Source organism: Dicentrarchus labrax, unplaced genomic scaffold (assembly GCF_905237075.1).
Source record: "Dicentrarchus labrax unplaced genomic scaffold, dlabrax2021, whole genome shotgun sequence".
In the NCBI taxonomy this organism is placed as follows: domain Eukaryota; kingdom Metazoa; phylum Chordata; class Actinopteri; family Moronidae; genus Dicentrarchus; species Dicentrarchus labrax.
The window spans coordinates 14,397,976-14,419,408 of record NW_026136702.1 but is presented as its reverse complement, the minus strand read 5'-3'; the positions used below and the strand labels follow the sequence as shown (position 1 = coordinate 14,419,408).

At 40.9% G+C, this 21,433-nt stretch overlaps 1 protein-coding gene across 1 annotated transcript; it reads left to right on the top strand.

Moving 5' to 3' along the window:
- Positions 1-826: 826 nt before the first annotated feature.
- Positions 827-9,744, top strand: klf5a (Kruppel-like factor 5a). The gene is made up of 4 exons (XM_051427752.1): positions 827-1,210; positions 2,305-3,460; positions 4,705-4,764; positions 7,115-9,744. The coding sequence occupies exons 1-4, from the start codon at positions 1,052-1,054 to the stop codon at positions 7,291-7,293; spliced, it is 1,554 nt and encodes a 517-aa protein (XP_051283712.1). The 5' UTR covers positions 827-1,051; the 3' UTR covers positions 7,294-9,744.
- Positions 9,745-21,433: the final 11,689 nt, after the last annotated feature.

Here is a 21,433-nt window from a genome sequence, read left to right as displayed (position 1 = left end):
GACAGAAAAGTCTGGATATCTCAGCTTTGGCTGCTCTGATGTTGGCCATTTTTGTTTTCTCGTTTGAGACCAAAAGCTTAAAGCTGCAGCACATAAAAAAATATTTAGAAGTTTAATTTATATTTTAATTTATAAATAACTTTTTTTCATATTTCCTGTAACTTTCATTGTATCCTGACAGTACTACATGAGAAAGACAATCTGTGAAAAATGTTGCAACTTCCTGCCGCTCCTAATGGCATTTACACCTGATGGTCTGATGAAAACAACCAGTCAGAGCCAAGAAACATGGTCATTGTTAAATCTTACTCCCAGGTCCTCAAATACCAACACTGGGATCCTGGGAAAGAGACTCAGCAATCAGCTATCTTTTTTTTTCCTCACAGATAATCTGTCTCAGTCGGGATATAACGAAAGTTTCAGCAAATATAACAAAAAGTTATTTTTATAAAAGTTACCTGCAGCTTTAACGAAATTGACACAAATTTGCGGAATATGCCTTTAAGGGTTTGCAGTAGGCTATATGTAGGGAAATTGTGTATATTAATATAACTTATTAATACAGTAAAAATACGAATATTTCCTATATAATATTTCATATAAAATCTTGAACCCATCCCATATTTATCCATTTTCAAATAAGCTTTAAAAATGCTGCGTGAGGTTGGTACGTGACTTTAACCTTCACTGCCTGTCTATTGATGCCTGTGCACTTTACGACAGTGTTGTTCGTGCATTCAGATAGAGCGTAGGGCGGTGGCCAGTGAATGAATGATCAAAGCCTTTTTAAAGGTTTGGTGGGCGGTGCATGCGCTGTATTTACTCTGAGCTGCTCCGCCCTACACGGGAGATAGAAAACTGTCCGTGGGCCGGTGGAGGGATGAAACAAGTGGAAGGAGATGTAGCAGACGGGCGCACATTAATAACCCCTACCACACGCACTACACCTCGTCGGCTCCACTCCTTTCTTTCCCAGTGCGCGGTAGCATCCATCCTCCCTCATTTTGCATAACAGGACGAGCGATCGTTTGCGGTGCTGCGTCGGAGCTTCATGGCCGCGACACTCACGATGAGCGGCGGCGGGCAGGAGGATCCCTTCTATCCGCTGCAGAAGGCGACCCTGCCCGCTGGATTCCCTCTGGAGGACTCGGCGTTGTTCGGCTTGGATTGCAAGATCACAGACAAGGCTGGACAGAACGACTACACTCAGGTAAACCGCTTTAACACATTAGTGATGTATTTCATTGAATGGGCGTGGCAGATTGGTTGTAGATCCAGGTTGTGGTTGTTGTTGTTTTTTTTGTTGTTGTTGTTGTTTTTTATTGCTGGCCTCCAAATTTCAATCGGCCTCGCTGCGTGATGTTAACCATCACTTTGTTTTGCACTATTTGCACAAATAAGCGAGCAGGCTGCGGTCAGCTGGACGTGATAACCGAGCTGCTCCGCCTGCAAACGCATTCACCGCATGTTTTCTATGCCAGCCAGTTGGCCACCAGTTGTCGGTCCCTTCTTGGCGTCCCCCTCTCAACATCATACCACGCTGACAACAACTGACTCCAGCTTTCGGACAGAAAGGTCCCGGCAACTCTGCCCCCCCCAACCAGTCAGCAGGAAACTTGTGCACCAGAGGAGAGAGTTGTATATAACAGCTGGTAGGATCAGGAGCCTAGAAATAGCAGCCCATCCCCAGACTACTGCTGCTGCTGCTGCTGCAGCGGACAGGGAGGCATGGGTGTTTCCCCATTCCCTTTCATGTTGCTGTTTCATCCTGTGCTGCAGGGCTTCTGTAACTTTTATACCAGTTAGATTTTTCAGATTCACAGGAATTAGACTATGAGAAGCAGAATAGGAGCAAGGCTTAGTTTGACGTAAAGTTGTTAACCAGGGATGCCAGTTTGATCAGTGGTAGGCTGCTTCTTTAGTCTGTTGTCAATGCCTGCGGAAATCCCTAATGTTTTATATAAGAAATACTTAATCTGATTCTTTATTTGCAGCAGAACATGGCCTGATCCTCAACTGTTGGCCCCTCGGCTGCTGGGTTTTTGAGTTCAGCCTTGCAGGCAGAGAGGGAATGTGGCAACCGCCTATTGATGACTACTTGATAAATGTTTCAGCGGTGACTGTCCTATCAAACCTTTGTCTTCTCAAAATAGCGCCTCAAAATAGTTTCATGGTGGCTCATGAGAAGCACTTGCTGAAGTCACAACTGAACACATTTTCAATTAACCACAGTTAAATTTGAGACCATGTAATTTAATGTTTCTAAACCAGACTTTTTGTGTGTGTGTTTCTTTTTACCAACAGGCAAAGTGTGAGATGGACAGGTACCTCTCCCCTCAGTCTCTTCCCCTTCCACTTCCTGCAGACGGACAGCAGAAGTCACAGCGAGACGGAGCGTCTGTGGTGGAGCACTTCTTCACTGACGATCACACTGGGGCTCCCTACACCCTCAACATGAATCTTTACCTCCCCGACGCCGCCTACCTGAGGATGGGCTTGTGTCAGCAGGTGCGGCCCCCTCAGCACCAGAACCACGCAGGTCTTACCCAAGTAAAAACAGAATCTGCCTCCCCGTGTTTCTCCCCCAACCTACAGCTGCACTGCCCCAACACTACTCCCACAAGTAGCTGTGGCACATCTGGGCACGGCCCTGGCAGTGTTGCCATGGAAACCTCAGCCATAAACATGACGTTAACAGGGTTACCAGATTTCACCAGTGTTTTCAACCAGTCGGGAAGCAGCCGCGGTGGCGAGTCAGTGCCAGAAGTGTTTGTCAAACAGGAAATGTCATCACAGTTTGAGCAGCATGCCCTCCACCACCATGACGACGGCGGGTCACTGTTTCAGCTACTAAACTCTGGCTTGGACCATCACCATGGCAATGGTATGGAGTCGCAGCATCATCATCACCCTCATCATCATCATCATCAGCAGCAGCAGCAGCAGCAGCAGCAGATACAACACACTTCCACTTCCACAATCCACGCGCCTTTCCACGATTTGCCGATAGCTTCTTCTGCATCTCAACAAGAGCAGACTGTCAAGCCTGCCTACTGTGGCCTGGGTGGCGGGGCATACACACATCCTCACGCTCAGGCGCACCCTCATTTCCTCCAGCAGCAGGTGCCCTACCTGCCGCCCTCTCCGCCGAGCTCGGAGCCCGGCAGCCCTGACAGGCAGAAGGAGCTGCTCCACGCCATGTCCCCTCCTCCCTCATATGCAGCCACTATCGCCTCAAAGCTGGCGGGTAGCACCCCAGGGCTCGGCCCCGGCCCAGGACCGGGCGGCTTAGCCTTGCCCCTCACCACAGGTCCCACGCCAGTCCCAGGCCAAGCCACAGGCCTTCCCCAAACCCCTGCAGCGACCCCAACCCCAGCTCAGACCACTGTGCCTGCCCGCTACAACCGGAGGAACAACCCGGACTTGGAGAAACGACGGATCCACCACTGTGATTACCTAGGTAAGAAGAATACAAGTCTGCCACTGTATATGCATTCTGATTCTTGTCACTGTGTGTGTTTATTTTTACACTCTGCTGTGGTCAGGTGAATATGTGATCACTCACAAAGGTCAAATTTAAGAAAAACAGCTTTATTTTAAGACGCCTGTGAATTTTTTTTGCAAATTATATGTTGTGTTTTGAATGACTTTCCCAGGCCTGTAAGTCACAATATGTACTGCAGCCGCACCAGAACACAAGAGGAATTAAAATATTTTGGTAATGGAGACCATCAGTCACTACCTTTTTAATTATCTGGTTTAAAAACTACTTTGCATTTATTATCACACCCCAAACAGCTGAGGCAGTCTCAGCCCAGAGCTCTCACACATTGTTGTGGCTTTAAAAGTGTCGCTGGTATGATTGCGGAATGAACCTGTGTGTGTGTGTGTGTGTGTGTGTGTGTGTGTGTGTGTGTGTGTTTTTGTGTTAATTAGATTGATGTTTTCCTTAAGTCATTTGATCTTTTATCCCCACATACATTTGCATACAGTCACACACGATGTGCAGCTACTTGTAGGACATGTAATGTCAACTAGCCTGTGGCAGCGTGTAAAATAGGCTTAAGCAGAGCCTCCTGCAGCATGTTAGCACATGTCTAACTTCTGTAAAGTCAGATATCCACACAAGGACAGATCCACACTTTACCCATGTGTATATTAGTCACACTGCTGCAGCTGCTCGCTGTTTCATTTTTGCAGCATGTGAAATTTTAGCGTTTCCTTATTTAAAGTCATAATAAATATGAAGAATATCTTCCTAAATCATTCAAAATCCTAATGACCTTTTGACATTGTAATCTACAAATGTTGTGTAACATAATAACACAGGTTTTGTAATCCTGAACTTAAAATATCTTGACTCTGATGTCAAACAAACAGGTGTATATTCAACAAATCAGTATTCTGTGTGATCAGTAACATGCAGTTGAATGGATTTCTATGTAAATACACCAAATTTAAACAGTTTTAATACCAAATCAGAATGTATAGGCCACTTTTTTTTAACACAGTCACATGTACTTTGTGAAAATAAGAGTAACAAAAAACAAACATTTACTGTATCTCATTCCGAACAGCTTCTGTTCTTCATTAGTTCACATTTCTAGCATACCACAGCTCAGTTCACTGGTTAAATGCATATCTGACACATGAATTATTTGGATTAAGCCTTCTGTTTGTGTTTTTCTCCCTGTCTGTCGTCAGGCTGCAAGAAGGTCTACACCAAGTCGTCCCATCTGAAAGCCCACCTCAGGACTCACACGGGTAAGACATTCCTCTAATTAATGCAGCTTTTTTAAACAGTACCCGTCAAAAAAAAAAAAGTACGCTGCCCACGCGACTCTTATTTCGGTATCTACACTGGCACCATGTTGCTAGGCAGAGTGTTGTGTTCCTGGCATGTGTGTGTAAATGTATCCTACCCCATTCCCATCCTCTGCCCAATATACTATTCCATCAAAACAGGTGGAAGTGACACACTTCTGCCAGGGGGTGACTCTCATACTATGTGGTCAGCATTAGACGTTTGGTGCCATCTCTCTTAGGATCCCAGTGCCTGTTCAGACGTCAACATTTAATTGCTTTAATATGCTTTTTTTAAGACTTGTTGGGGTTATTTGCCTCTATAAATATATTCAAGATCTCTCTGTCAGATATGCAGTTATCTTAGATAATCTTTGTGCATGTCAGCGTCCATTTCCCTTTCCTTTTCATCTCTCTTTCAGTCTGTCTCCTTCTTTCACATTCTGATTTGAACTGTTAGTTTTGCGTGAGCAGAGTCAACAAACAAGCACTAAGGTGTTGGGCCCCACCTTACCCCAGCTAAGAAAACAAAGCTTTTGTTGATATCTACGCATTCCACACTCATCTGGATACACACAAACAAAACTTTTTTCTTGGCACTTTGCGATCCAGTGTCTGTTCCACTCATGAGTCTGAACTACTTGTTCAGAACATCCTTGTGGGTGTGCGTGCCTTGCATTTCAGTATTGGGAACATGACACGACAATTAGACCTGGCGTCGTTCATGCTGCAGGCTGATTGTGGTTATTGCAGTTATTACAGACCACAAGATGAGAACACGACACGTAAAGAGGGATGTAGCTCCATCTTCCATATCCTCTCTGCTTTTGTCAGTCACGCTTAGTTATTTTCTCCCCTTTTTTTCTGTCGCTTTCATTCATCTAATCACCGCCTTCTCTGCTTTATGCCATCCTCCCACCTTCAGCACCGCCCCCCCCACACTGTTATTTCTATCTTTGTCCGTTACTCATTCTACTTCTCTTATTCAGCTGCTTGAATGCACACTTACACACTCATACACACACACACACATACGTCCACACACACCTGTCAGTAATCTGTATGAGATGATTCCTAATGCGTTTGGGTCCCTGTGGGAGTTCCCACTCTAATCTCCATCAACATCCATTACCCTGATTGTTTGCGCGTGTGTATGTGTGTGTGAGTGTATTGTGAAAAGGGAACACTCCTCCCAGTTCACTTTTTTTTTTTTCTTTCTTTCTTGGTGTCTTTTCAATGTCTTTCCTGTGTAGTTGTGTTCAGTTTTAGGTGTGTGCCTCTAAGCTTAGTGATGCGCTGGTTAATTCTCAACAGGTTAACTGTGGCTGTTGTTTTAGCAACGCTGCAGAGCTTGCTTTGCCTGTTTTAAAGGGTGGGTTCACACAAATGAAAACTATACATATTGTTTTTACTTACCTCTAGTGGTATCCTGCATGCAGATAGTTTGTATTTGTCCGGGTTTTGAGATATGTCTGAAATCTCTGAGATTTCATCTTCCAGCCCAGTTTAATAAAGGATGTAATGTAATTCAGTACATAGAGATTTACTCAATTCTTCCATACAAGTCCTTCAAATTGAAACAGTACATAGAGAGGTCTGTGTACTACTACAGATAGTTTACATATTTCTCACCATGTTTTTTAACATTATAAATATGTAAATAGATGTTAAAGGACCAGTGTGTAGGATTTAGTGGAATTGTTGGGTCTCCCAGCTGAATATCCAGCACCCAGCTCTACATGGATGGATACCACTAGTTCTTTGTAATTTAGGTGAACAAACCCTTTAAGCCCCCCCCCTTTGGGATTGTAGGCGTTGGATTGTGCGGCTAACACAGAGCTGAGGTGAAGGAGACAGGTCATGCTAGTTTTAACAAAGTGCCTTCGGCTGCAGTTGAAAGATCACTGTAATGGCAGAGTGACAGAAACAAACTATATCCATCAAAGAAAAATGCACAGAGGCAAAGGCAGACAATACAGACGAGTCACCCGTGGGAAACTTGTGCAGTGTTAGTGTTTGGGTGCTTGATGAATGCCATTGACAACGCTATGACTGTGCTGTTGGACAACAGGACTTCTCAGTAAAACCTGTTTTCTCAGATCCTCCACCCAACTGAATCATGTAACTGAGGGAGTCAGTTATAATAATAATCAGGATAATCAGTAAATGAGTACTTACATCACATTTTGACACGTCTATGCTCTGTCTAAGATCATGTGATCGAGCAAGGAATGCTGCTCATTTCTGCAGTTTGCTCAGCTTTTCAGAGCTACACTCATTCAGACTTTTCTCCTTTTCTCCCGCCCTGCAGGTGAGAAACCGTACAAGTGTACGTGGGACAGCTGCGACTGGCGTTTCGCTCGTTCGGATGAGCTGACGCGTCATTACCGGAAGCACACGGGCGCCAAACCCTTCCAGTGCGCCGTCTGCTCGCGCTCCTTTTCCCGATCCGACCACCTTGCCCTGCACATGAAGAGACACCAGAACTAGCAGCATTTTACTCACACACACACACACACACACACACACACACACACACACACACACACAGACACATACATATACACACTACACATACACATACACAAGCACTATCTTGGCACACATAAAGCACTCTCTCCATCTCCCACAACTACATTGTTACAAGCTGGCTGATGCAGAGCGACGTTCACTGACACCACAGCTCCTCTTGGTGCTGATATCATGTGCTAAAACGGTATGATAGCCTAACACATGTGTTGCTCTTAACCCAGAGTGGGACAGTTTGGAGGTTGTATAGAAAGATAATGGCCAGAGGAAGTTTCTGGTCCCTTAACCTCCAAATATACTTGGTAGAGATTTCTGTGGACAAATACAATGCAGAAAAATAATGACAAAAAGAAAATGGTAGCTCCAAAATGTGTTTCCAGTCCATTTGAACTGGAAAGTGTGTGACTGGAAAGAAAGCACTTACCACTCAAAACTTGTACATCTTTTGTCTCTGTTCTAACATAGACCTGACTTCATACTTGTTTTATTTTATAAAGGAGAAGCTTTTGTTTGCAAAACTAGTCAAGCCAAATCTTTGTTTACTCCTTGGTTTGTTAGTTTGTTTATATAACTGGAAAATCCAGATTTAATTTTTTTTTTTTACCAAATCCTTCGGTTTGCACTAGAATCGGTAATCTAAGTCTGAGCCTTTTTTGGGCCCATGCATCTCATTCACCACTGGAACGATCACTATCACTACTGGACTGAATCTCTGTGAACGCCACACAAATCATTGCTGTTCAGATATTAAAAATTGAAGGCATTTATACTCTGGAGAGAGGGAAGATAGTGCAGGAAAAAATGAGGGAGGGGTGGAGATAGATAGAGATAGAATGATTTTTGATTTTAGAGAAGGGAGATCTGAAGACGACTGAGAAACGGAGGGAGGTGGATGGTTGCTAAAGAGCAGCAATTAGGCGATGTATTATTCATGTTGTCTTTCGATGGATCTCCAACCAGAGAAATGTAAGCAGAACCCTTAGATACGTCCTAGAATTCACTCAGTTAAAGCAGAATTTGACTGTATTTGATGCACGACCTTGAATGAAGCGTCAAATATACAAAATACAATTACTGTACATCTTTTCTCATCCAGCGTTTTACTTTTTTCAAATGTTTTAACCAAAGTGTCATCATCATCAGCACCTTATTAAGTGCCTCCTTCTCTGGTTTCTGTGTGTTTGTTCAGTGGTAGCAGAGCTGTGATCAATGTGGACAGTCCTTTTAAATACACATGGTGCTGTTTTTATTTCTTAATCTATTGGATCTTTAGACTCAGCTTGGGAAAAAAAAAAGCAAATTTGTTTTAAATTACAAGTATAACCCATCAATCATTGTAATTTAGCAGCTCGGCTCAGGCCACTTCACAGACATCCTGGAACGTTTTAATTAAAATGACAGTCCTTTCTCTGAGGGTACTCACTCTGTACACAACTAACATGCCACTCGGCTCTGTCAGTCAAGCAAACACGGATGCATGTTTTGTTAAAGGACAGATTCGCATTTTATCAATCTTCATATCTTTCTTAAAACAATACTCACACACCCATATGTACAGTCCAAAATTATTGGCTGCTGCAAGTGTTCCTCTCGTCCATACTGGCCATAAAGAGATCCCTGCTGAAAACATGTTCAGTGCAAGTGATAGGACACAAAATCAACAATGAAATAAAAAATGCACTGTGAAGTTCAGCTGGAGATAACTTGTTATGGACATATTTCAAAGTTAGTGTTATCAGGGCAAAATGTCCTCTTAAAAGACAATATATACGGATATTGTCCCCGGTAACTTGCATTGAATTCCCTTATCACAGACCGTATGGACAAGAGGAAAACCAAAAACTATTTTAATGTTCATATGGACATAAGAGTGTTGTTATAAGACAGAGACAGAAAAAATGGCAACCTGCCCTTTAATATACACTTGAATGTCCATGTTGATGGTGTGATTTAGCCTGCGCCTATAACTGTATTTGTTCATTCACTGCAGGTAGCATAAAGATAATATAGCACTGTAATGTATCATGGTAAATCTGACTATTTATTTGATTGTGTAGAAGTGGGGGTTGTATCAGATCAACCGTCTTTCTCCCCAGCAAAAATGCCTTAATGTAAATATATGCACTGTAAATAACTATGAATTTTTTTTTTCCTCTTTTGTTATTATTTTGTAAACAAAAGGGCAAAAAGAGGAAAATGCCCTGCATCCAAAAATATTTGAGCCTTTTTGTTTTTTCTTTGGTTTTGTTTTCTTGTCAAAGATATTTTGATGCCATTGTTTTATATATTGTCCTTCCAACAACTTATTTTGTAGATTTGTTTTCTTCCTAGGTAAACGTTCCAAAGACAAAAGTTGTTTTTCTTCAACTGAGTGAAGCTGATCCTAATAAAGTCAACTGACACTTTTACAGATGTGCTCTTGTGCTGAAATTAATGGGAAGATCTTTCTCCTTTTACCTGCTAACAATGACTAAATCATATGTATGCGGTCCATTTGTCTGTGAGGTTTATATTAAAGCAATTTTTTAGTTAGCCGTGGTCTGCAGATAGAGTGTGGTGTCTGTGGGACATTAAAACAAGCCTCGTCAAGACCCACATGAAACAAATGAGGCAAAACCACACTTAATCTTTCAAAATCCAAACATAGATTCTGTGGAAGTGCTGATCCTGCCGAGATCCGATGTACTTAAAAGTTCAGTTTCAGCAAGAGGAGATAAGAAGGGAAGATGTGGAGGAGAGGCGAAGCACTCTCGTCAGGGACCTACAAGTAACCTGCAGCACCCTTGCTGATCAACAAACAATAGTCCTTTGATGTCCCAGCGAGAGACAATGGACAAGAAAATAAATTTGACCACCACTCGGGGACCAGAGGGGAATCCCACTGCATTGAAATGGACGTACAAACACTTGGACTCACACACACACACACCATATGTTCTTGATTTAAGTCATAAATGTGACCCGGGGTCTCTGTTGTAATCTACCTCAGATGTCAGAAAAGAGGGAGGTGGAGGGGAGAGAGTGAAAGAAGTGAAATGCAGAACAATCTAAACAAAAGAATCTCTGGGGGGACTCAATCAACCACTTCCGTCCTCCTACATCTCCTCTCATTCTCCTCCTCCGCTCTTCTTATTTAATTTCATTTTCTCTCTCTCTCTCACTCACTCTCTTTGTCTTTCCATGCACCGTATCCCCCTCTCCTCCCCGGTGGAAAGTATTGTATGAAAGTCCAGGGGCGCTGCTCCATGGGTCAGAGTGGAGACTGTTCTCATAACCTGCTCCGCTCCTCATCTTTTCCCCTTCTTTAATCATCCACCTCGTCTCCCTGTAGTCCTCTCTGCTCCGTCTTCTCCTCCACCTAAAACTCGAGAGGAGAACTTTTAATTTCAACTTTCTTTCTTTTCTTATCTGGATTCTTTCTCCTGCCAAGTCTTCCAAAGTATACAGAGTATGTGAAAATGTAGACTCGCAGGTGTATATCTGAGTGTGTGAATATTAAAAAGTTAGGATGTTTCACACACACACACACACACACACACACACACACACACACACACACACACACACACACACACACACACACACACACTGTGGTGATGAGTGAGTGGGAGCTACCGATTCATGTTGTGGATCAACTAAATTAATGTCACACATCTGGAAGAAGGCTCCTGCCTGCTCCACCCTCTGCTGTGCTGCATTTGTGTGATTCCCAGTTTCGCTTTGTGTGTGTGTGTGTGTGTGTGTGTGTGTGTGTGTGTGTGTGTAGGTATAATGTTTCCAGTGCTCCTCTCTTGGAACGGACCACCCACTCAGAAGACCAATAGAAGGACCACGGGGAGCCCGGATAGACACACACACACACACACACACACACACACACACACATATGCAACTCCCTCCAAAGTCAACCCTTCCCAATATTCTCAGAATAGAACATGTTGTTATCAGAGATTGAAGAGATACCAGAACAGCTGACATGCTATCACAAAGTTAAAGATAATATCAGGAATCGAGGAGGATTTTATTCTGAGACGCTACGTTCATTTTTAAAAATGTTGCCTCAGGTGAACTGCTCAGTAGTTTAACATTTTTTAGAGGTTTAGAAATCAAATATCTTTGTAGCTTCCTCACAGCAGCTTTACCCGGCACCCTGAAAACCATCTGAACCACTCTCTGTGGGTAGAGCGGTTTGTCCGCTGTATTTGCTGGGTGGGCAGTTGGCCATATGTTGAAGTGTCCTTACGCACGACACTGAACCCCAAAATTGCTCCTGATGGTCAGCCCAGCGCCTTGCACGCTACCATCTGTATGTGTGTGAATTAGAGGCAAATAGTGAAGCACTTTGGATAAAAGCACTTCATAAATGCAGCCCATTTAGCTTCAATAAAAGATGAATTATTATTAAATTGGGCTACTGGTACCAGTTCCCCAGGTACCACAGAGGCCCCAGGATCACTTAGTTTGAGATTTGATTAATTGCACAATTGTTGCCAGTGTGCACCACTAAACCAAATATATAATAAAAAGATACAGGCCTTATGGTGGCTCCAGAATTTGTACCTAATCATAATCCTTTCTTTTAGATTGCCCCAGTGTCAGAACCTAGTTTTACTGTAACCTCTTAACAAGTAGCAGCCAGCCGTTGGACCAGTCATTATAAACTGATGCTGTGTGTGATTTCTAACCCACTTGACTTCAAACTTTAAACTCTAGTGGAAACCCCAAAGTGTTTATGGATACCAAATATGTCAGGATGAATTTTCAGTCTTAGGCTTAAATATTTTACTCAGTGTAAAACATTATATATATGAGACAGTCACACAGGGTGGGAAACATTAAAGGGGAAACAAAAGGAGAAAACTGTAGGTTAAGGAGAATTTTTTCTATTTCAGTTGATATTATGCTTACATGGTTCATATTTCCGACTATATTTGTGTTGCCATTACCACAAATTTACTGGCTGGTTGTATTCCAGCATTGGAGTCTTTCTTAGTTTGTGGGGCTCAGTCTAGGCAATCTAAAATGAAGCTGGCTTGTGTAGTCTTCCATGTTCTCAGTACCTGATGGGCACTTAAAAGCAATAGGATACATACCACACACAACATACAGAGAGTGGGAGGAATGTATCCTAGCTCCGGACCTCGCACATTACCACATTTCACCACTGATCAGAGGACAGAAAAACAACCCTTCTCAAACATTAAAACAATGTCAGATTGAACAATTACAATTCAGTATGAATGTCAGGTTATAAGAAGTGGCCCACAGTTAATTTTTGCCCTGGGTTGACGTACAGTAGCTCAGAAATGTGAGCTGGCTGTGCTTTAGCTGAAATACACTCTTAGCAAAGCAGTTTTTTTTTATGGCTGTAGTGATTCATCATTCATCATAATTTTTCATTTTGAAATTAAATACTGACCCAGCCAGCAAAATATTCCTAAGTAGTTTCAGCTGCTGCTCTAAAGGGTTAAGTCCTGATTTATTCATAATCACAAGTTGTTTTAGTAATTTAGTTTCAAATTCTTTGTCACTGCCTAACAGCATAACAACGGTGTATCAGCTGTCAAGGAGTTTTACCATCACTCTGCAGTGACTGATAAGAAAAATATGACAAATCCTTCAAATAATAAAGCAACCTAATAGTCTCTGATCAACACAGTTCCTGGTAAAGCACTAATCAGAAAACAGATTCTGGTAATAACTGAACCATTTAGTCCAACTCTTGCAGAAGTCTTCAGCCTTGAGCCACCCTAAGCTACAGTGTAATTATCCCTTGGGTAGGTTCCTCTGCATGTAAAATGAGTTCAAAGGACAAAATCATTAGGCTTCTCTCCCTATCAGGCAAACATCTTTGCACCTGCTAAACATTCAAGGGTGTCACCATTAATGGGCCTTCAGAGGATTCAACAAAACCCTTTTGCTTTCACACTTTAAGGGTGGAAATGTAAGCCTTTTTGTGAGTTCTTATCGTGATTTGTGAAAAGAGAAAAGGGCCTGCAGGCTATATATATCGTCCATGTATATACACTTAATCAAAGCTGTTTGCTCTCTGTTAACTCCTAGACTATCGGACTGTACTGAACGCCTCCCTGACCAAACAGCTAATAGTTTCCTCTTGTCTTCTCACATGGTTTATGGTTTCATAGATTAGAGGTGATGAAGCACATGTGGTTGCTGTCAGTTAGTCATACTATCTTATGAACTGGAAGCTCATAGGTTCAGGCCTACAAAATTGTCAGCTGGATTTGCTTCAACAACTTCCGCCCGTGGTTATGTGAGGCCTTTGCTCAATTTTAAAATTCCAAATCTAGACTGAAATGTAACCCTCAAAATGTAACAATTCTTTTTGATCAGAGGCTTTTTGGGGGTAATGAACCCTGTTTTTTGGAAGATTTGGCTCCTGTGATAATTTAAACAAGCAACATATGCATTGGAAAAGTTGTATTACAACATACGCAAGGTTCCTTGTTTCTTTATGACATAGTTCAGTTGTTTTTTCAAATATATTTTATAAATCACTTTCTTAATGTTCTGGTTTCTGGGGTTTAAGTACCCTAACTCTACAACATAGCAACAACAAATCGAAAACCACAGTTCAGGATTAAATATAAAAGCAGGATTTGTCTTGAAACCATCAATTATGCTTCTTTGGAGATCCATGCACATAGTAATTTGTCTCTAAAAAAGCTGTCTTGATTTAAAAGTGTTAAATAGTCAAATTGACCTTTCCTGAAAGTGTTCCCCCGCCCCAAAATGCAACATTATACCCATTTCATCTCCTCATCTGATTAATCAGTAACATGGCATCAGATATTGCAACGTGTAAAGCATCAAACATTTATAAATTGGAGGGTGTGAGGGTCAAAAAGACTTTCTGTTGACTGAGGGAAATTATATGCAGTAGACTTGTCACTCAGTATGATACTGATGACTTAAACCTGGGTCTTAAGCATCTGATTGGGCTGTCTAGTGTTATTGTTTCAGTTTAAGGAATCAATTTGTTCTGCTTCAATGTAAATCTTCATGGGTAAACCTTCTTGTCATAACAAGAACTCACAGTGCATACACTTAACACAATAGTGTCATTGTTAAGTTGTTGTTTTTTTTACTCCAAGATTTAAAGTCCCAAGGAGACAGTACTGTTGAGACTATCTCACATTTATAATTTGACGGATTTCTCTTGAAACATATTACTCACATGAATCAGGCATTATTCACAATTGCACACCGGAGAGATATCAGTGGGAAAACTGAGGTAGTTTTATGTCTTGGGAGAGGTGGAGGGTCAGGATGGTGATGTGATGGTTTTATTGCTGGGAGTTTTTAATTCTCAGCAGAAATGATCCATTGTTTTCAAGGAAGTAGAAAGTAATGACATTTTGGTATACAAAAATACAAGGAATTTAAAACTTGGGGACATTTATCAATAAATATATAGGTGTTTAAAATATTTTTGGGGGATTTTTTGGCTTTATTTGACAGGACAGCTCAATAGGATACATAATACATAGGAAAGGGGCAGAGAAAGGTGGACAAAATGTAGTAAAGGGCCACACGTCAGACCAGAACCACTGCAGCAAGGACTCAGCTCTGGTACAGCTCTAACTGATTTGCACTTAATGTGAAATCTACATTTTGTGAGTTCTTTTTATATTTGCTTTACTAACTCAAGCTGGTCTGTCAAGTTTGTGCTTTGATTTGAGCACTGATGTAACAGGGACTTAAATCATTTTCAACTTTATTATCATCCCGAAGGAAACAAGTCTGTCACAGAAATGACAATCTGACATCCTTTAAGGACTCATGTCAGATTTTTGCCATGTTTTGCCAGTTTCTGTACAGGTTTCCTCCAGTTTTGTCCCACAGTTTAAACACGTGCAGGTTACAGGGGTTAGAAACTTAACCGCCGCATAGGAGTTAATGTGTTTATCTGTGTGTAAGCCCCATGATAAGCAATGTGAAACTGTTTCTGTTGGTGAATCCAAAGGCCCAGAAAGGTAAAAGAAAAGTAAACGTTTCAGTCAAAAGGTCAAACTCGTGCTGAAGAGGGGTCTTACATCTGAAGCATTTACTTTTCTTTCACGTTGATCACACTTGAAGTTTAACCATTTAATGGCATCAAATACAGATAGTTCTTCTGCTACGTGTCTATAGAGTTATCTGTACTGACTACAAGCTATGATAACGTCATAGTGGTAATTATCATTATCATAATTTACATTTTATTATTATTAGTTACCTGTGAACCTTATATATGTATGTTCCTCACCCCTACCTGCCTACTGTATATAGTTTTCAATTATGTACGGATCCAGTCATATATAACAGCTTTTCTGCTTCACTTTGCAGTCACTCCTCAATTCTGATTTTTAAAAAAGAAATGTAAAAAACCTCTCATGATTGAGTACAGTACTATATAAATGAGTCATTTAGGAAATTGTATCGTATTCTAACTGTAAAATATATCGCCACCTTTATAGATGCTCTTCTATTGATCTTTTGTGACCTTAGTTACATATTTTCTTTCTGAGTGTGTCAGTGTGTTTCTTAAATACAACAACATAAGATTAATATAGAATATTTGCCCTGTGGTTAAACGCATACAACCTGGGCTCACAAGTACACATTCGTTTAAAGGGATGTGACTAAAATTCCTATTACATAAACCTCATCCCTTTTAAAATGCTTCCTTAACAATGCCAATTGACTAAGTTCACATTGTTTTTTTTTTCAGCTCTGGCCTGGAGGAGTATGTACGGAAGAAGGGGCAGATGCACACACTCACACACTGCAGTATACTACCATTTTGTCCCGTGAGACGCTGTACTGTGTGGCCAATGTTTAATCCAATGAGGACAGTTAAACAAGCAAAAATTAAAAAAAAAAAAATAATTAAAAATAAAAGCTTTAAAACTATGGGGAGAAGTGTACTGGCAGCGTACACACACACTGACAGACATGCAGCCTCTTGTAGCTGAATGATAAGCACGTAATTCTCTATGTGAATAGACATTATATAATGAAAAGAAGTTCCTATTACTTGTACTAACCTGTCTGACCAGATACTACCCTGTGTACACAATGTGTGTATGTATGTGTGTGTGTGTGTGTGTGTGTGTGTACATGAGTACTATACATGTAAAACAGGTTGCAATGTTTTGCGGGTGGACAACCATGCCAGATCTGCTCTATGAAAATAATCAGCCTTTCTCTTCCCCTTCTCATTACCCCCCTCCCCGCCTTCCCCTTACTCTGTCCCCCTTTCTTCCGATGAGATAAAACATTATCCTATTATATGACGAAGGCCTCTCTCATGCCTGAATCCCCCTGCTGCATTCAAAATATCCCCTAACACCTACTCGCACTGAACACATGGCTTAGGCACATACACACACACACACACACACACACACACACACACACACACACACACACACACACACACACACACATATGTAAGGAGGCTAAGAATCACACATCTCCTACCTCTCTGCCCCCTCCTCCCTCTTTTTCTCTCTCCTTTCTTCTTTGGCAGCTGCGCGTCATTTTAACTGTTTTCTATGAAACCTGGTATTCATAACTGCTGTTCATGATTCCACCCCCGAGTCCCACTAACATCATAATGGTAATAGTTTAATCTGTATGGTCTTGACCCTGTCCTGTTGTTTAGATGTGACCTGAGTGGGAGAAAAGAGGCTCCCCTCAGCACACACACACACACACACACACACACACACACACACACACACACACACACACACACACACACACACACACACACACACACACATACACACACTACAGCTGGGAGCCATTGTCTCCATGAGAAAGCAACTGTCGTTCTGACTTCTTGTAGATGTCTGAAATGATCTTATGAATCTGATTACAAATTAAGATGTCACATAACATATTCTTTTCATGATGAAGCATTGTAACGGATTAAAATAACAAACAGTATCTAAAGTAGCCACATCGGCATCATGATAATGCATTAGTAATATGACACTGATGTTTTGCTGCAAACACTACTTTAAAGGTCCAGTGTGTAACATTTAGGAAATCTTTGTGTTTTCTTCACTTTTTAATGAGTCGTTTTTACCCACAGGCACCATGGGTAGCCTTCCTTGGTGGCCGTCATGTTGAACCACCATTTTTCTACTGTAGCCCAGAACGAACAAACCAAAAACTAGCTCCAGATAGGCCCACTTAACTTTTTCGTGTATGCTGTTGCCACCATAGTTTCTCTCTCCCGCTTGGAAAGGGAGGGTGAAACGAGGGAGATGCAATCTGCAACTACACCACGAGATGCAACTCAATCCTACACACTGGTCCTTTAAGTACATTTTGCTGATAATACTTTTATTTGACTCACTAATCTATTGATCTAGTTAGTTAGCTATCTAGCTAGCTATTCTATCTTTCTTCATGTACTTTACTTGATTATTTTAATGTTCTGTTACAGATTACTGTTTGGTTTAATACATGAGGAATCATAATGACAATTGCCTATGTTTTCTACGTAAAATCTTAGACTAGTTAGAAATGGCACCACTTCAACCAGTGTAAACAGTGCCCAGCCAAGAAATAGTCACATCATCCCATATAAACTCTATCTATCTATCTATCTATCTATCTATCTATCTATCTATCTATCTATCTATCTATCTATCTATCTATCTATCTGCAGAGAAAAGATTGTGAGTCATGAGTGAGCAACCACCAGGAAACATGACAAATAGATGTTAGATCCCCTCTCACGTACACACACACACACACACACACACACACACACACACACACACACACACACACACACACACACACACACACACCACCTGACTGGAAAAGTCTGCAGAGAGTTTCTCGACACCTTTGTGTAAAGAAGAACTCGTTATTATAGAGGACTAATTAGCATTATCCATGCCTGTGTCAAAAGTCCACCCACAGCCTTATCTAGACAGGTTAAAGAACATAGGGCTGTGTTTGTGAAATCATATTTCACGTCAAAACGAGTGGCTGACATTTTCCAATCAATTCTTCATGTGTAACAGTGTTGCAACAGGGCAGCAGCTAGAGCGTAAAAAGAAACATACAGACTGTGGTTAATTATTATACATCGTCTAGAATCAAGTCCTTTCTTTGATAAATAAATATGTAACCACTCAAACAAAAAGACAGTTGATAAAAGTTTCTTTTATGTGATATCACTCCTTCCAAAAATGGATGATTACAGCAGTGCATCTTCCCACAGGTGATGCCTCATGACACGATGCTGATCTCCCATAAGGTAAGATATCAAAAGAGAACCATAAATACAATCATTAGCCCGGTGTCAATTGGACCTCTGATTACAACATAAGGACATACAGCGGAGGTGTGTGTATGTGTGTGTGTGTATGTGTGTGTGTGTGTGTGGGGGGGTTACGAGCTTGATTGAAAGAGTGTGGGCTGAGAATGTCATAACCTTGCACACATAGGATGGGTGGAGACTCCAGACATTGTGGAGACAGAGGTTATAAACTTTGGAAAGACATTTCTCACAAAACAGCATTGTTAGTCCACTTTTATAGCATATTTCATAACATCGCTCTGAAAAAACCTACAACCATACAACAAGTGTTGTTTACATGGTTGAATATACGAGATGGTGTGCTTGAGGGTTGATATTTATAGCATGTGCATTGCAAGTGACGAGGAACTGACTGTAGTAGTGTAAAATACATTTTCAAACAGGCTTTAACAGTTTGTGCTGATTTAAGACGTCAGATTTTTTAAATATTTTAGTTAAGTAGTTGACCTAATTGCCACTTCACATTGGGATAATAAATAACCTTTATCAAGGCTACAAGTAGAAACATGTTACAGTACAAGTGTTTTGACTTTTTATAGTGAATGTAAAAGGCACCTCGAAGGTATGTGAAGCTGAGTCAGTTGTCCCACTCATCACAAGGCAACAAAAATCTCTATCTATAAAACTATACAGAAAATATTCTTCGGAACAAAATATTTTTCTCACAGTAAAAGACAAAAATAATAACTGATTTCACTTGTTCTTGGAGCAGCTTTTTTAGTTTGAGGAAGACAAGAACACACACACACATACACACACACACACACACACACACACACAAAAAACATGTACACATACATTACAGTCATTTCCTAAATCAGTTTATTTTCAAATCAGTAACATACTCAAACACTGTACTGAAGTAATTTTGAGGTACCGTTTTACTTTTATATTACGTAATACAAAATAGAATCACCTAATAAATTATGATGAAATATGATAGATAAAGTTACCCAGCAGTAAAGCTGTTGCAAGCCCCAACTTTACCAGCTGCAACATAATCAAACATCTGTAGTTCCAATAATATAATATATGATTCTGAAATGGGATATTCTGCATATCAAGAACTTTTACTTTTGGTACTTTGAGTATATTTTGATGCAGGAGTTTTACCAAGTATTTTTACACTATAGTATTGAAAATCTGAGTACTTCTCCAGCCCCTGTTTATTTGTATTGGGTACAGGTGACAAAACGTGTATTTATTTTGCAGTTCATCTTTCTGACTGTTGCTTTCTTTGTCTCCATTGAGGTCAGCAGCTGCTTTATTGGCAGGACGCAGAAATGCAAAGGCAGGAGGTGACAAAGTAAATTCCGCTCACTGCAGACTATAACAATCAAATGAGAACTAATTACCTATTTACAATGTTAGCCAGTATCGCTGCCCATTTTCTCTGTGACACTCAATCTGTCTGTCTTTCCACTGATCAGGCCTCCTGCTGTGTTTGTCCACCCCTGGGAGCTGTCAGTGGTTGTGTGAGCCCTGAAGACGAGCTGCAGCTCAGCGCTTAGTCTGACTGATCTTTTGTATTGTGCAACTTCTCCACAGGTCTCTCTGATCTGTAGAAATCATTATAAGTTTTACCTTAAGGCATGGGAGAGAACAGAGCTTTTTGAGACCTGCTTGATTCTCCCTCACTTCTCTCACACGCACATTACACACACACACACACACACACACACACACACACACACACACACACACACACATGCTCCACCACCCACAGTCAGAGGCAGAAATAATATTTTCATTGAAAGCTTCTTCAGCTCTGCAGATGGGATAACAGGCCACTACTTTTGCCAAACCGCTTCTTTCTGGAGGCTGCTGTTTAAGTTAGCCCCAGCTTTAGAAGGTCAGCCAGTCAGTCTGTTATGGAGCGTATAATCAAATAATTCAATTATACAGTCTCACTTTAGTGCTCGAACCAATTATAATCCATTTATCTTCAGTGGATGATCAATAAGCTGATGTTCAGACTGACTTTAACGTGTCTGAGAGAATTGTGCTTTGCTGCCCTCTACTGCTTTTGTCTCACATTACATCTACATTTCAATGTATTGTTAATATGTAACAGCAATCTGTACAGCCCTTTCTCTGTGGTTACAGTATGGAGCCAACAGTTACAACATTATTGCTCTCACTAATGGCTTTCACTATCGTAATAATTTCTCTATGATGATGAGTTTGTGTGAAATACTTCTGAAATACAAATGAAACTCCTTAAGAGCCTTAAACTGGGTTTGGGTGAGTAAGTGAAATGCATCTTAAAGGTGCAGCGAGCTCTTACAAAACATTTCCCTCCAGTGATAAAACAGAAGAGAAAATTAGTACTGTAGCCTATATTTGTAGTCTATAGTGGTTATTTTTACTTATGCTGCTGGTTTTGTTATGTGTTATTTTTACTTATGCTGCTGGTTTTGTTATGTGTGTTCTTAATGTGTTGTTAATCTGTGCAGTTATTTTATTGTGGAACTTCATTCCAAAACACATTTCCCCAAGCAATATTGAAATATTTCACTTTATAACTGTATGTTTTCTGCAAGCAAACTTGGCTGTGGTTTTAGAAGCTTTGTCACTGTCAGGCATGACAGCTCCTAAATTATGTTTCTGACCTGCTAACCACATTCCAGCCCAACCTGATCCTCTCCTAGGTCTCTGTTAATAATTTGTAGGTCATGACTAAAAACCAGGACTAGGCCTGGTTCTTAATCCTTGTTAAATTACATTATTTCAGAACTGCATTTATTTCAA